General features: G+C 33.8%; 2 protein-coding genes across 3 annotated transcripts; both read left to right on the top strand.

The window, feature by feature from the left end:
- The first annotated feature begins 5747 nt into the window (after positions 1-5747).
- On the top strand, positions 5748-9617 carry LOC112287924 (mechanosensitive ion channel protein 1, mitochondrial). 2 transcript variants are annotated; one of them, XM_024531564.1, is made up of 7 exons: positions 5748-5913; positions 6053-7019; positions 7125-7402; positions 7654-7754; positions 7938-8045; positions 8242-8463; positions 8750-9272. In XM_024531564.1, the coding sequence occupies exons 2-7, from the start codon at positions 6202-6204 to the stop codon at positions 8849-8851; spliced, it is 1629 nt and encodes a 542-aa protein (XP_024387332.1). In that variant the 5' UTR covers positions 5748-5913; positions 6053-6201; the 3' UTR covers positions 8852-9272. The 2 variants fall into 2 exon arrangements, with proteins under 2 accessions (XP_024387332.1, XP_024387334.1); XM_024531566.3 differs by adding an exon at positions 9383-9617 and having other exon boundaries at positions 5902-7019; positions 8750-8856.
- Positions 9618-11875: 2258 nt separating this feature from the next.
- On the top strand, positions 11876-14755 carry LOC112287761 (jasmonoyl--L-amino acid synthetase JAR4). The gene is made up of 5 exons (XM_024531127.3): positions 11876-12201; positions 12494-12595; positions 12754-13063; positions 13204-13693; positions 13851-14755. Exons 1-5 carry the CDS (start codon positions 11891-11893, stop codon positions 14435-14437), a joined length of 1800 nt encoding a protein of 599 aa, XP_024386895.1. The 5' UTR covers positions 11876-11890; the 3' UTR covers positions 14438-14755.
- Positions 14756-17109: the final 2354 nt, after the last annotated feature.

The following is a 17109-nucleotide window of genomic DNA, read 5'->3' on the forward strand; positions in this document are numbered from 1 at the left end:
TTCTGACATGCTATCTTCTTTGATCACCGTACTCCTTGTTTTATGATTGCGTCGCTTCTTTAGGCAATGTTGAGCAATGTGCTTAGGTTTTCGACAATATAAGCACAATCCTTCCTGACGACAATAAGTTTTTTTTTGCTCACTAAGAGGTTTGAGACATACCGCATCAATTTGCATATTCTCTACTTCTGAATGTATGTGTTGAAAAAATATTGGTGTTGCCATTGAATTATAGTAACATTGAGGTTGACTTGTATGGTTCATAGATCAGAATTTAGAAAGTTGATTGTCGTACTTTACAGCAAAGTCAATTGCTTGACTCATTTTTTGAGAATCAGATAAATTGAGCATTAATTTTTTTACCTCATATTGTAATCCATAGAGAAATTGGCTAACAAGTGCAACATCATCCTATTTGATATCAGTTGCAAGTTGACAAAACTGTGAAGCATACAATATTACTAATCAATTACTTTGTTAAAAAATATGGATCTTATTGGTTGCAACACGAATTGCATCATATTCTCCATACATAGATTGAAACTCTGCCAAAAATGTCTCCAGATTATCCAATATTGGATCTGATCATTCAAGAAAAGATAAAAACCATAACAATACTAAATCTAAAAGAAACGTATCAATGAATTTAACTTGTGATCTTAGAGTTGGATAGCTTTGGGATTGAAGTTCAATCAAAAGTTGTACTTGATTGATAAATCCTCTAAACTTTGATTTGGTGCCATCAAACTTCTTGGATAAGACAATTCAAGGTTCTCTAACACTGAAAGGGCGTTCCACTACAGGAGAAGGGATATGATTTGGCACATGTGTGGTACATGGCCAACTTTTTGACCACGTTTCTAATCCAAAAAGTCAATTAAAGACACCTATAAAGTCAAAACAACATCTATAAAGCTTCTAAAAAGCTTTCATAGTAAATATTATAGAATTAACTTATTTTTATCTACTTTTATTTACTTCTACCTATTTATACATGTAATTACTAGCTTCCATGCATATGTGTATGACAAAGCCTCAATATTTTCTTATCATAGACAAAGACTTTGTTAAAAAATAAGAAATATCTTTAGTGCAGAAAATCAAATTTTTACATATAAAATTAATATATGGTTATTTTTTGTCTTCTATTGATGTTATTCATAAAATTATTTCTTTAGATTTAGCAACTAATAGTCATAATAGCTTAGTAATATTCATTGTGATTAAATTTCCTTTCAACTTAATTATTTTTGGATTATTATTGTTAGATAAGTATAATTTTTAAAGAGACTAAATTTCTTATAATCTTGATTTTTTCCATAGTTTAAGTCAAATAGAAATTTATAAGTCTAATACATCCAAATATTTATTGATAGATGTAAAAGCTTTTACATATGTTGCAAAAAAAATATCACTTTTTGTTATTTTTGCCACAATTATTTTTTATAGTAGAAAGATTAGAAGTGGCATTATAAGTCAATATCAAGATTATTAAGTTATATTTTAGAGGAATAAAGTAAATATCCTTTTAAAGCGTAATTCATATGATTGTTCAATTGATCTTCAAGAAAGAGCTCAATTGCCATTTGGACGAATCTATAATTTATTACAAAATGAATTGGTTGTACTTCAAAAATACATTGACAAAAACTTAGCTAAGAACTTCATACATCATTTCAAATCTCTAGTAGAAATTCCCATCTTACTTGTGAAGAAAAAAGACACAACTTTGTGGATGTATATGAACTATTGAGCATTTAATAAGATCACCATGAAGAAGAAATATCCTTTAATTTAGATTTCAAAACTTCTTGATCAATTTAATTAATCAAATTATTATATAAAAATATAAATATAAATCTACAAGAAGCATACAATTTGGTAAGTATTAAAGAAGGAGATGAATAAAAGACTATGTTTCAAACTAGGTATGAATATTTTAAATATAATGATATATCTTTTGGATTCACAAATACACTTATTCCTTTTCAATATTTAATAAATAATATTTTAAAAGAGTTTCTTGATGATTTTATCATTTGTTATATTGACAACATTCTAATTTATTCTAAGAACACAAAAGAGTATCAATTTTATGTTTGTCATGTATTATAAAAACTTAGAGATGTAAGATTATACACCAAGATTGAAAAGTGTATATTTCATGCTATTTAAGTTGACTTCTTAGAATACAATATTTCAAATGATGGCCTTATGATGGATCCTAAGAAAATCAAAACTATCATGAATTAGAAGGTCTAAAAATAATAAGATATGTCTAATATCTTTTGAAATTTTCTAATTATTATTAATTCTTTATTAAGAACTTTTCTCAAGTTGCTGCTCTTTTTATATGTTTGACTTGTAAAAACAAACTTCAGTATTGTAAAGAAGCTGAAGAACTTTTTAAAGCTTTAAAGAAAATCTTTATTTTTGCATCAATCTTATATTGCATCAACTTCTTTAAGGCATTTTTATAGAAACAAATGCATTGGTCTTTGTTTTAGATGCAATATTGTCATAAATGGAAATAGATGATAGACTCTATCTAATAATTAATGCATGGATAGAATTTGTCATCTAGTAGTTAAGAGTAGATTGTTAAATTCCAATTTCTAAATTTCTTATTATAATATATTCTATAATTTTTTATAATATTTTTATTAATAAGTATAAAATCAAAAATCAAAAAGAATAAAAATTTAATATATACAAAAATTATAATTTATAATATATTCATAAAGAAAACATGTATATTACATAAAAGACTTACAAATCACATACTAAGGTTTAGAATCTTTGCAAATTTGAAATTTTATTTTTTAAGTTTACATATTATAATTAAGCTAAATGAATCATTCTTACTTATATTCTAAACTTTTAAAATAGTAGTTTTGATATTTTTTAATTTCTATATTGACTACTATATTGACTACAAATAATTAATACAATTAAAAATCTAAAAAATTAAATATCAAAATTTTAAAAATTCAATATTATCTTAAAAATATAAAAAAAAAAAATCAAAAAAAATTTAATCAAAATTTAAGATTTATACCATAAAGTAAAAAATAATATTTTTCAAAATATTCTTTTATAGTAGGAATGTTATTACTTACTTGATAGTTTATTTTTCTTGAATTCTATTATTTACAATAAAAAAATAATGGTATTTTTATTGAACCTTTATTGTTAATAAATATTTTTATCAAAAATAAGTAGTTGTGAATTTATGTTATCTTTTAATCTTAATGTAATAATTGAATTCATTAGAATTTTATTTTATTATTCATCAAATACTAGTAAATTAAATAAAAAGTATATAATGTTTTTTATTTTAATTATTTAAGTCTTAAAAATACATAAATATTTAATATATTCAAAATATATTTTTCACATATTAATAGTAAATAAAACATCTAAATTTTTATTATCATTTTGATTGTATAAATACCATATCATGATTTTTTAATCATTATAAATTAATACTTGTAAAATATTATTAAGTTTAAATTATAAAAATATAGTGGTTTAATTTTTATAATATCTATTTTTATATAGAAAATAAAGATCATTTTTAAAGTGTATTTAAATATATATATAAAAAATAAAATAAAAATTGGTTCAACTATTCAACCATATACTCTTATATTCTTATTGTACTTGTTTAAAATTAATATTATTTTATGAATAAAATAAAAAGCATATATGAATTTTTTTTAATTTAGAACAAATTTGTGGATTCTTTTTATTTTTATTTCCAATAAATTTAAAATCCATTGACTTATGTGCAATAGGACCATCTACTTTATTATAATTACTATAGTAATAAATGAAATCTCTAATGTTATAATAGATATAATGTTATTTGATAAATATCAAACTTAACATGTCAATTTTATTTTTTAGACTTAAAGTGATTGAGATTTTCAAAATAAGTTTCTGACCTAAACACAACAATGTCTATACAATAAACTAATGCTGATTTCAATTGAAGACAAAGTATATTGGGATTTCTTTTAATAAAATCTTGAAATGTTCAAGAAACATGAGATTTAACTTCTATAACTTGTTTGGTTAAAAAATCATCTACATGTTTCTATGATATATAAGCAGTCCTAATAGTTACAATTGAAGATGCATATAAAGATCTTTTAAATGTTTCAGTAAATACCATGTAATTATAACCAATTGGACTTAGAAAAGGATTTTGGGCACACAAAATATCTTCACGTCTATTCATGTTGTCTTTGCGAAGGTTAACACAAAATTAAAAGACAAATATAAAATATTCTTGTATATAAAATAAATATATAGATGCCATGTATATATAAAATAAAATAAAATTTTAATCATATAAACTAAAGAATTATATAGAAATATCATTGGAATAATAATAACAATAATAATTCATGATAATAAAAATAACTTGTGTCAAAAAATAAAAAATACAAATAATGTAAAAACTATAAAGATAAAAATAAATATAAATATAAAAAATTTAAATATTACTATGAACTTTTACTTAAAGTAGAAAAAAACACAAATCCAAAAAAATTTACAATTTATCTTAGCAAAATATATATATTTTTTATGAATAACATAATAAAAATTTATTCATAATCCAAATACAAAAACCATTGGTTTATTATGAAGTATAAATCAAAACAAAAATACATGATATTACTAAAACAATTATGAAAGTTACAAATTTCTAAAAGAATTATTGATTTAAAAAATATGTGATACTGAAACAACAAAAATAAATTAAGGATTATTAAATCAGTTCATGTATTGCTCAACATCTAATTTCTAAAGCCGTGTGAGGCATCTGGCATCTATAATTGGATAGAGTCAACCCTACAGCTACTTCACCGACACAGGTGTCAAGACGTTTCCACGGATTTTAGGACAACTGTGGACACACATTTGAATTTCTCGATGCACAGCCACACATTAGATTGTGCGTTGTGAATACACAATTCAATTTCTTGCTGAATTTCATGTCAATGTGGCTGGGGGAGTTCCAAGCCCCTTGACAAAAATTGTTTCGCAGATGCTCAGCGATCTTAGTGCCCACCCAAGCTCCCAATTTGCAGATCAAAAACTAACCCTAGTTGAGCAAGGTTATCGGAGGCAGCTCCATACGCAATTGTAGATGACAACTTTCTGCGGAATGTTTCTGCCTATTAGCACATATTCACATTCTTGGGGTGATATTATACAAATCGTTGCAGCTACCTTTAGTTTTAGATAATATTTTCTGAAGATGAAAAATGCATCCTTCAAGTGAAAAAAAATGATTTTATTCCAAATTGTTATTTCCATACTATCTACTAGCTTTTTAAAAAAATTGCAATAAGATCTAACGTCTGATTTATGTAGCAAGTAAAACTATCTATTTTAAATTCTTATCCAGAAAACTGAAAATTAAAAGAAATGGAAAGAGTTATAAATTCATGATCATGCAAATGCAAAGGTTGGTGGGCAACCATGTCTCAAGATCTAACATACACAAATGTAAATTTAAATATTTGGCATATTATGAGCCTCTAAAATATTGGATTAGACTTGTTATAAACAAATTAAAGTAAAAAACTGCTGAAAGTATTAATCTACTGGCTAACATTTCGCTTCCAGCAAGTGCAGAATTCACAAAAAGAAAAACTTCTTACCCCTGTTATTCAATTTGTTTCCAAAGCATGGATGGAAGCATTTTCGGCTGCCCTCGACGGATAAAATATTTGGTTCGATGAACGCCGTTGAATTGGCCCAGAGACTCAGCTCCAGAAGCAGCCAGCCGTCGCGCACACCGTGTCCCCGAAGGCGGACTTTCGGGAGCTGAACAATCGTGTCAATACGTCAATTCGTCAACATCGTCATTGGGTTTTATGGGTTCGAATTTGTCTCAGGGTTTGTCTCCCTCTGTTTTTTGGGTTCATGGCAAGATGCTTTGAAAGCTTAGGGTTGGCGATGGAACAGAGTAAGAGCCGGTTTGATTTCCTGTAGTGAGTTTCTAACTGCTCTCCTTTTGCAATTCGGTGAATAACAGAAGCCGAGAGGATTCGCGAGGAACGACGCAGCCCATTAAGGTCCTGGCAGAGGATGGAGTGTTGGGGTGTAAAGGTGGCGAAACACGTAGTTGAATCTCGCAGATGAATTTGGTGAAATGATAATTTGAAGAGTAGAGTGTTGATCGCAATGATGAAAGGTGTGATGACGGGTGTGGCGTGTTTCGTGAAGGCACCGCCGACAGTGCTTTTAATGACTCGATTTCCTGTGTTGCGCTTCCTCTCTTCATCACCACAGTCGTGTCTGCAGGTTGGACTGCATCGGAAGTCGTTTCTGCGGAATTCGTTGATCGCTGCTAATTCCTTTTTGTCTCGCGAGCTATCAACGCATGGCAAAGGTTGCTACGTTCCTCCAAGTTCATTTCCAGGTCGATTGAGTTTATGTTCTAGTGTGGGTCGCTATGAGGGAATTCACAGTCGCCATCGGAGTTTACGGCATTCGTGGCTGGTAGGAATTCCCAGCCACCGCAGGGGTTTTGGTTCGAGTAGTAGTAATGTTGCATCAGGAGCTGTAGCTGCTGTTCCTCCAGTAGCAGGGCCTGGTTTACCTCCACCGAGTGATGCCGTAGGCGATGTCACACCTGGAGATTCAGGCGATTCTGTTGCGAATGTTGCTGAGAGTGTGCGAAACTCCGTGAACTCCCATGTGATGACATTGAGAGATGCGGCGGCCCGGATGTTCCCTGAGGTTGGCAACTGGATGGATCCATCTAGTGGGGGTGTTGCCGAGCTGTTGATACCTGCCAGCAGCGCCATCGGAGTTTCCTTAGTGGCTTGGCTCTTGCTTCCGAAATTGTTACGAAAATTTCATTTCTATGTTGAGTCAGGTCCCACCGCGCGCCTACTTGGACGATTGCCGCATGAGAAGCAACCGTATGAGCTCAGTGTATTTAGCGCTTTGGATATGCCAGCAAGATTGCTTGCCTCGGCAGTGACATTCAGCTATCTGTGAGTTTTTCACCAAATCCATGATTCAATCCATCTTATGAATTCTCAATTGCAATGTCTTGCGTATTTCGGGTTTTGAAGTAGGATTACGTACGATGTTGGCAGAGGTTACATCGTGGCGCCCACGTCTATAGGAGCACACTACTTGACACAAATTTGGAGCGGGGCAACAGTGATAAGTACGATTTGGTTCCTTTACCGGTGGAAGAGTAATGCCTTTACCCGCATGGTAACGGGAAAGACGATCTCAAATGCAGAGAGAGAACGCTATCTGACCATGGATCGATTATCGTCCGTAGGCTTGTTCGTACTGGGAGCCATGGCGTTTGCTGAAGCATGTGGGGTGGCTGTGCAATCGATCCTGACAGTTGGAGGTATTGGAGGTGAGTTTTTAGTATCAAATTATGATGCTAAAGAAACAGATCAGCGGAGATGAGAGCTTTACGAACAGTATTAGGTGAAGTCGGGGGTTTGAAGTATAGCCTATTGGCAGCTTTGTAGTGTCCTGGAGAGAATTTGCCATAAGCTAATCAGAACTGATTTCTTTTTTCATTTACTTCCTTGCAGCTTCATTCTTGGATTTCTGACTCCTGTAATTTTGACTAGTGGAGAACGTTTTTGGTGATGTAAACAGGAGTTGCAACAGCTTTTGCTGCTAGGGACATATTGGGGAATATGCTTAGTGGTGTAGCATTACAGTTCTCCAGACCGTTCACTGTTGGTGACACGATTTCCGTAAGATTTTCTTCTTAGGCTGGCATAGATGGAGTCTTAAACTGTGGTCTTAAGATCATCTGAATAATTGTGCACTTCTCTTGAGATCTGTTTCATCTCTCCATCTCTTCATCTCATGTTCAAATCTTGTCTGTAATTCATTAGGGTTGTGTTCATGTTTTTAATTAAAAGTTCTGTTCTCAGGCAGGATCTGTGAATGGACAAGTGGTTGAGATGGGCCTGCATACCACACAGTTGCTCAACTCCGACAAGTTCCCGATCGTTGTGCCCAATTCTTTTTTTTCCAATCAGGTTCTTGCTTCTGGAACTTTTACTTCATGGCATAGCGTTGCTTGCCATTTATGTAGGAAGTTTGAATATATTATGAGCAGATTAGGAAACTCTATCATTTGGTGTGTTAATCCGTCTCATCATGGAGAAAAAGAAAGACGAAATTGGCTTCAGACGCTATGAGTAGTTCTAAGAGAGTTGTTTATCATTCATGCAGGTTATTATAAATAAATCTCGTGCACGGTATCGAGCTTACTCATTCAACCTGCCTGTTCACATCCAAGACCTTGAGAAAATCCCAAGTATTACTAGTGAGATTCGCCATATGATAGAGTCACATCCGAAAGTTTTCTTGGAGAAGGAGAAGCCTCGATGTTATGTTTCTCAAGTGGGACCATTATCTTTGAATATAGCTGTCACGTGCAACCTCATACCAATGGTATATGTATAACGAATTTTGGATTTTCCTTCATGTTCTGTTTCGTAAGGCGTGATGGTCGGTTGATATGATAATAGTTTTTTCTCCTTCTCAGAAAGTCGAGAAAGTGTTCTGTTGCTTTTGCTCATAGTGACATGTATCTTGCTCCACAGTTGAGACTTATTTCATCTTCAGCAGGGAATCGATAATGGTATGTCTAATGCACTTATGTAGTGTCATCATTTTAGCTCCCATTTACCATGTAAATCATCTCATTTATCCCGGTTTACCATTCTTCTGCGTGCAGGGAACAGACGGCTATCTGACTGCTGGCGAAGAGTTGCTGATTGAGTCGGCCCGGCTTGTTGCCAAGGCAGGCGCCACGTTGGGTAATCCGGGTGGGGCTTGAGATTTGTAAGTTTTAAATACCTTGTGGTGAAGTGATTTTTGGATCAAGTATGATTGTTGTGCTTATCTGTAAACCCGCAGAATTGCCGTAATTAGCACAAGCATTCTGCTGTTTGGAAGCTGCATGTTCCTTTTCCTTTGGATAGGACTGCATAATCCATTTTAGGCTCTCTGATACTCAAGTAGTGATTTTCAGAGTTTGACACGGTTTGCAAAAGATGTGAAATAAGTCGTACTACTAGTAGATTGTGGGATTGTAAATATCTCCTGCAGTGTAGCAGCAGCATGATAACTAGGTTCTCTCTGTATGTCTCTCTTCAATAAGTAGTGTTACACTGTCTACCTTTGTGGCCGTGGATCTTCACGCCCTTGATGGGAAGAAAGTAAGCAAATCTAGTTGGAGAGTTTGGGTGGAAACTTTACCTTGGTGTGTCTTTCTCTGTGCATGATTTTAGTGAATATTAGTTTGGGATGAGGTGGGATGTGTGTAAGCGGGTTGATGCAATGTTTCTACCTGGTGGAGTCCCTGCAGAGTGGTGGTTTACCGACAGTAATGAGAGCAGGATGTGGCCATATTTTTAACTTGGAGTTTGAAGGAGGGGAGGAGTTTTGATCGGATAGGCTTAACATCTTTGAAATGCAGTTTATAGTGAGAAACATCCAGCAGAAAGGAATGTCTTAAGATTTGGAATTTGAATATATAAACATTATAAAAAAATAAAAATGGTGATACAAATGAAGTTGCAAAGAATATTTTGAAGTTGAAAGGATTTAACATTGAATTGAACAAATAGAATTTTGATTGAGGTAGAGAAGGAAACAACAAGGGTATATTCTATGGGAGACAATCAATGTCTCCAATTTTAAGATGCAGTTGCCTATTATTTATGATTTTCAAACCAACTTTGATATTACAAGAAACTATCGTGAGATACAATATTTCAATTACAATACAAACTTTATTTTTCATAAAACTTATTTATTTATATAATTACATATATAAATAATAATAAAATGGTTTAATTATATTACAAATAAGAGAAGATAGAAAATCAATTGCGATTTTTAAAAATTGCGTCAGCTAATCAATAAATATGAAGTAATAATAATAAAAAGTAATAAAAACAACAATAACAGATTTAACATCAGAATAAATTATTATAGTTTATTGAGTATAAAATAAAATTGTATATCACCTACAGCTAAAAAAGAAAAGAAAAATTAGGGGTCAAATATGGTGATGTCATTAATACAAAGATCACATAGTATTTACTTTTAATACATTTTTATCTAATATTTTGGTAAAAAGTTTTATCAATTAGATTATCTTGAATTAAAATTTAATGCTTAAATTAAATTAAAAAATAAATATTATGACTTTCTTTACAATAATGTTTTAATATATAATGTTGTTTTTATCCACAAAACTCGTAAATAAATGCAATAATATTAAACTTTAACTAATATTATATTTCTTCAATATTAACTTGCTTTAGTATTGCAACAATCTGGTTGATATATGAATAAAAATCCTCAAGTAGGAATTGTAGAGATATTTCAACTAATTGCAAAAATTTCACATCATTTACAATAAAGAATTTAGTATCACGGATGTCTCATTAGCAACAAGTAAAAAAATGACATTATTGTGTAGATTAATGTTTTATTTCTACAAAAATAAATAATCAAAAAGACTTCAATAAAGTATTATGCATTCTAAATTGCACATAGAATACATTAGAATACTACTGCATAGTAAAGTTCACTATTAAAGAAAAAAAAATATATTATAAAGAAACTATATATATATATATATATATATATATAATTAAATAATTATACATATGCAAGTTTTCCAAATATTTTTATATCATCCTAATATCTACAACACAAATTTGCAGGAGAGTTTTATTATTGAAGGAGTAATTGATATTTACTCTATTACTTCAAAGAGGGACTGATTGTAAATTTGTGTTGATAATCTAATCAGTTCAAAGAGGGACTAATTTTAGTATATTTAGTTTTTAGAATTTATCTTAAAGAATCAAGACCACATTTTTTTGGCATGCAAGATAGGGTAGTACGAAATTATCTTTGATCTTAATTCTATGATAAACAGATTTTTTTAACAAATGTTTTTAAAAATCCAGAATTCAAACAAGTCCAATTTTTTGGGATGTGAATACTGAACTTGATGAGCATGATCAAGTTGCTGAAATGATACAACAAACATAGTTATAAAAAGACAACATAGTGCATGCAATCTTCTAATTGCTTAGATTTAAACCCAACCTTAACCTTTTCAAAAAGAACACTCTTACTATGCAAAATATAAATTCCATTTTATTTTCCCACTAAAATAACAATACATGCTATTAAGTTCACAAATTGCAATCTTATGCAAGGATTCTCAAAAGAAAAAATTTCAAACATTAAATAAATAAATATCTATACATAGTCTTGTAAAAATCTAAGGTTATATAAGATGATTTATAAAAGAAAATGTAGTACATTTCTATTTGGTTTACAACAATAATTTTTATAAAGGAGTGCAACTTTCATAATTGTGTCCACACAAGAAACACACTCTTTAAACATCTCCAAGTGAAATTGCTTCTGTTTAATTTGTTTGTTATTGTTGTTGTTAGAACACCTCCACTAAAGCAGCCAATGAGAACGCTATTGCAGTGAAACACATGTAAAATATGTGACCACAACTTTGTCAGAAAACCCCACCTCTAAGTTAGCAACCTGTTATTTGAACACTAAAAAGAAAAGGTGCCATTGATACCCCATTTATGAAATATATTATGGGCCACGCCACGATTTCATTCTCTCCCTCACATGCTGCCCCTTTTTTTGTGGCTCTGGTGAAACTGAGAATGTAGATAAGCTGGGGGCTACCCGAAATCACCGAACAAGCGAATAAGCATGTAGGAGTTGCAGCTAAAATTAGGTCGAAGCTGCAGTCAGAGTTTCAGTGTTTACATCGGCCGACTGAGCCTGCAGTAGTGACATTGACAACTGGTGTGGAACTGAGATGGCGCTTAGAATAGAGAACCCATATTACAAGCTACTGGATACGGATGAGGAGATCGTGGAAGACTTCGAATTAATGTCGCGGAACGCAAGGGAGACGCAGTTGGAGTTGTTGCGCAAGATTCTAGAGCGGAATGCAAATGTGGAGTATTTGCAGCGCCAGGGATTGAACGGCCGCACCGATGAGGCCTCCTTCAAGGCTTGCGTGCCTGTCAGCACTTACGCTAACATCGAAGCCGATGTGGACCGCATTGCTGATGGTGATACATCTCCGATTTGTTGCGTCGACCCCCCGACTTCCTTTGCCCTCAGGTTACACACATGCATTCTCTTCCATATGTCTCGTATTCCTAGAGTGCCATCTAGGCTTATGCTCTTTGTACTTTGTATTTCTAGTCGTTGTGCTGTTCTGCGCATGGAGGCAAATACTGGTAGTGTAACTGGAAAAGGTTGAGGTGGAGATTTTATGATTACAGATAGGACATGAGCCCATGAACTGAATAGAATGAGGTTTTAAGTAGCTTTGGATGGCACGATTGGCGTATAAGTCTGTTGATTTGTGACTCACTAACTCGGAGCTGAATGTTTGGGTACAATTGCTTAGCTCGGGGACTACTGGAGGGAAGTGTAAGTTGATTCCGCGTACTGATGCTTTACTGGCACAAGCGATGAAGGCTGGCCAGATTGGTTCAGTTTACCGGAGAAGGTAAGAAATTATTGCTTAAGGTCTTGGTTGTTTGCACTTGTGGCAGTTAGTACTAGCGATGTGTTGCTGACCTCACTGGTGTTCACATGTCATCCTCAAACATGGATATTGTGTTTGAAAAAGCTTATATTATGTTGTGGTCGTGGCCCTGTTGCCAGAGCATTTCCTAGAAAACATGAAGGACCACCAGTGGTGATGTCGTTTCAGTATGCAGGGCGACAGTTTGATACGAAGTCAGGTTTGAAAGCAGGCACTGGGACAACTAATTTCTACAGAAGTGCAGCTTTCAAGAACGCAAAATCTGCGCCGTTTAGTGCGACAAGTCCTGTTGACATAGTGTTGGGATACGATGTTCCTCAACAGATGTATTGCCACCTGCTGTGTGGACTATATCGTTGTCAAGAAGTGGAGCAGATGTCTGCTATTTTCGCATACATGATTGTCGAGCCCTTCCGGCTTCTCGAACGGGTACCTTTCTACTAACCGGAGCAGTGCACGCTAACCTATACAGTCGATGTATAGGTAGGCATGAAAATGTGTTGGCGGTACCATACAGAGATTCTCATCTTCTAGCTTATTGATGATGTGTGCTTTGCCTGAGATTGAAGGTGTGGCGGGACATCTGCAAGGACATACGGGAAGGGACAGTGAACGAGCGTGTAAGTGACCCTGAGCTTCGCTCAAGTGTTCTAAAAGTCTTGTCACCGAATCCAGAGCTCGCGGACTTAATCGAGCGTGAGTGTGCCAAGGGATGGTCTGGTATCATCGAGCGGCTGTTTCCTAATATCAACTACATAATGAGCATTTTTTCGGGCTCTATGTTACCCTACGTTGCACCCATGCGACAATATGCTGGATCAGTCCCACTCATGAATGCGGATTACGGTGCTTCTGAGGCATGGATAGGCATCAACCTCGACCCTCGGTGCCCGGCGGAGGACGCATCCTTCACTATTATTCCCAACTTCGCCTACTTCGAGTTCATCCCTGTTAACCGGGATTCCGCAGGCTATGACTCTGTCGAGGGCGATGAGATAGTTGGGCTCACAGATGTCAAGGTTGGTCAAGAGTACGAGATAGTGTTAACCACAGTAGGAGGTATGTGACCAGGGGATCTACACTGGACCTACTTCTCGGCTATCACAATATGTCTAGTGTTCTAGGAGGGATGAGATCTAAAGGTACTAGTGATTTTTTGAAGGGTTCGTGATAATAATGCCTTATAGCCTTAACCACAGTTGCGTGACTTCTGCAGGTTTGTACCGCTATAGACTGGGTGACATAGTTAAGGTCACTGGTTTCTTCAACTCAACTCCCAAGGTGGCCTTCGTATGTCGAAAAGGAGTTGTCCTGAGTGTGAATACTGACAAGACTGACGAAGAAGAGCTACGATTGGTTGTGGGAAAAGCATCTTTATTGCTCAAAGAATCAAATATGGAGCTGGCTGATTACAGCAGTTACACTGACCAAGACTCACAGCCTGGACATTATGTAATCTTTTGGGAGTTGCGAAGTCACGAACACCTCGACATGGATCTTTTAAGTGAGTGCTGCAAAGTTCTTGATCAGTCTTTTAATAATCCTTACATGAGGGGCAGAGCAGCTCGGACAATTGGACCATTGGAGTTGGCCATTGTGAAGGAGGGTGCATTCGCTCGTCTGATGGAGCAATTTGTGCGAAAGAACGGAGTAGGAGCTAGTCAATACAAGGTATCGCGATGCTTCAAAAATCCCGCCACATTGAAGCATTTCCGAGATGAGACTATTGCTACATTGCGGAGTCCAGATTTTCCACCCGAATTGTTGGCAGCATGGCGACCATCTACAAAAATCGTTGGATGATACAGGAAGTTACTTCCTGGAAAAGCATGAGATGTTACCGCGTTCCTACGTGTATTTTATCATTCATGGATCCAGACAGGAAAACCGTTAAGAGGAGTGATGGAACGTTATGTAACACCGGCTGGTGTTAAATATTCACGACAGTTCCTGAGTACAACAGTCGACAAGAAGATGGAGAGAAACAATTGAAGCCAGTTTATACAGAATAAATTTGGTATTATTGTTTTAGTCTTTTTAGTAGCCGAAATAACGACGAATTTTCTACGTACATATTTGATTTTTTTAACCAACTTATATAATTCCATTTCTAAATAGTAATACGTCTCGACGATCAAAAATCTTAATTGAGTGACATTTAGTCACGATGACAACTACACAAAGTGCCACTTCCATACAAGTACATTTTCTATGCTAGCGCCGGTGATATGAAATTATTTACATACACAGGGAAAAAACTCTATTTATAACACTGTTTAGCGTCAGAACCGAAATTGGTGAAAGATCACTTAAAATACAATGAAATATCTAACAAACAACTAAAATTTGCCCCTTGCCACAAATAATACACCTTGAAACAGTGACATTACTCATTCAATGTCTCTGATAAGTGAGAAAAAATTCTCTTGAGACATACCGATCGGAAGTACAAACGTGTACGTAGTCCTTGCCAGTTATCACATCTAGCCATGTCGTCAGACACGTATTTTTTTTTTTTTTTTTTTGACACGAGCAAAAAGATTCTTTACTGCAGAAAAGAAATAAAAACAAGCCATTCGACCAAGTCCAGCTAGATACGTTACAATTACAGCGGAAACTCCTTTACCATTGTAATCAAGAACTGAATAGTTTCCACTTAGCTGATTCTGTGACCCACGATGTCACAACCTCGTTGGAGCAGCATTGATTCTGAAAATCGTCCAGGAGCGTTGATTTCCTTTCTGGGACTTCTTAATTCTGGCATGTGTTGACGGCCACGCAAGTCTCCCGCAATTGACAAGACTAAGCCACATCATATTGGGTTTTATTTTTATTTTTATTTTTTATTTTTTTTCTAGTATCTACCAGTAAGTGCTGCATCCTTGGGTTCAATCCATATACCCCTTGTAGAAGTAACCACATCCTACTAACTTTCTTATAATGCCATACAAATTGATGTGCAAAGATTATATATTTCCACCCAATACTCAAGAGATGAATAATATTTCTTCACATCATATAAACTATATGTTTAGCATTGCTCACCTAGATTCCTCTTGGGTCTCTACTTGTGTCCTGTATTCTTACTCCATTGGCCACACTTCCAATAATATTGTAATATAACTTGCATATGATTATACATTGGCTAGGTCGAGTAGGAATAAGTTTTTGAAGTATTTTAAGTCCCTATTTCCAAATTTGTGAGATTGATGCACATTCATAGATCTTGTGTATTACTGTTTTTGGTCTTTCTTCCATACAAACACAACAATATTGATCAATAGCCCCATTTACTTGACCATGCCATATATATATATATATATATATATATTACTATTGACCAATGCCATATAAGCCATATAAGACTTGCTTCTTTTCATTCTTTTATTTATTCCATACATTATTCCATTTCAATTTATTAGAGCATGGGAGAATATCCGACCATTTTTTTTTAACCATCGTCAAAATCTTATGACATTTTTTGAGCATATCTCTTCCTAACTAAGTCAAGTAATTCAACCATGGAATGTCATTTATCCATTAAAATTAGCTAGGATTCCATTGGAATATACCTATTTGACCATAAAAAGATAGGTGGGTGTTTCCTTCTATCTACATTGCATTAATTCTACTTCTACTTGGTACATAACTCTAGCCACAAAGAAACATGTACTTTATCCATTGAAAGAACTAATGACCTTTTATAAATGTTCAATCCAATTGACAACAAATAAATAATGTATATTTATTTGCACATCATATATTTTTATTTAATTAGAGATCTAGTAATTAATTATATTTTTCATGAGAATATATTCTCCACTAACTTAGAAAACTACTTGAAGGAATAGATCCATATCTTATGTATAGATGCTGAGCCATTCTCTCAGCATATATTTCTTAACTTTAGGAAAAAGTAAGTGGTTCCATGTATTATTTGGATAGCTAAGGATTCCTTCCCAAACTGGCCATTCATTGAGATATGAACTATAGCACTCTTTGACCTTCTTAGTTGTGAAGAATCTCTTGCCATTCTAAATGTCATAATACATCTATATATCTGCTTTGTGAAAGCAAGATGTATGGAATTTAGAAAAGCCATGTCTGATTAAATGTATTGTATGGCAATGCCATAGGAAATAATTTAGCAATTCTTTTGTATATTGCGGAGTCACAAATGTAATTTTTGAGTGGAATTTTTTCTAAGCTACGACAACCCTTTTCTATATTGTAGATCCACAATAGTACTATTGACTTAGAAAAGTGTAATAGGTAAGACATAGAAACCATCTTCCTTCCACATAAGGTTTTGAGTGACTTAATCAATATTATAATGTAAGTTGGAGATTTAATTGTTCTAATTCTAATGCTTTAATAATCCATCTAGTCATGAGTGTTGTCATCACATCTTTTGGATGAATCAAATTAATGCTGCCTTTGGCTTTAGGTTGATAACATTGAATCCACCATACTTT

Source organism: Physcomitrium patens, chromosome 10, assembly GCF_059467195.1.
Source record: "Physcomitrium patens ecotype Gransden chromosome 10, ASM5946719v1, whole genome shotgun sequence".
Taxonomy (NCBI): Eukaryota; Viridiplantae; Streptophyta; class Bryopsida; order Funariales; family Funariaceae; genus Physcomitrium; species Physcomitrium patens.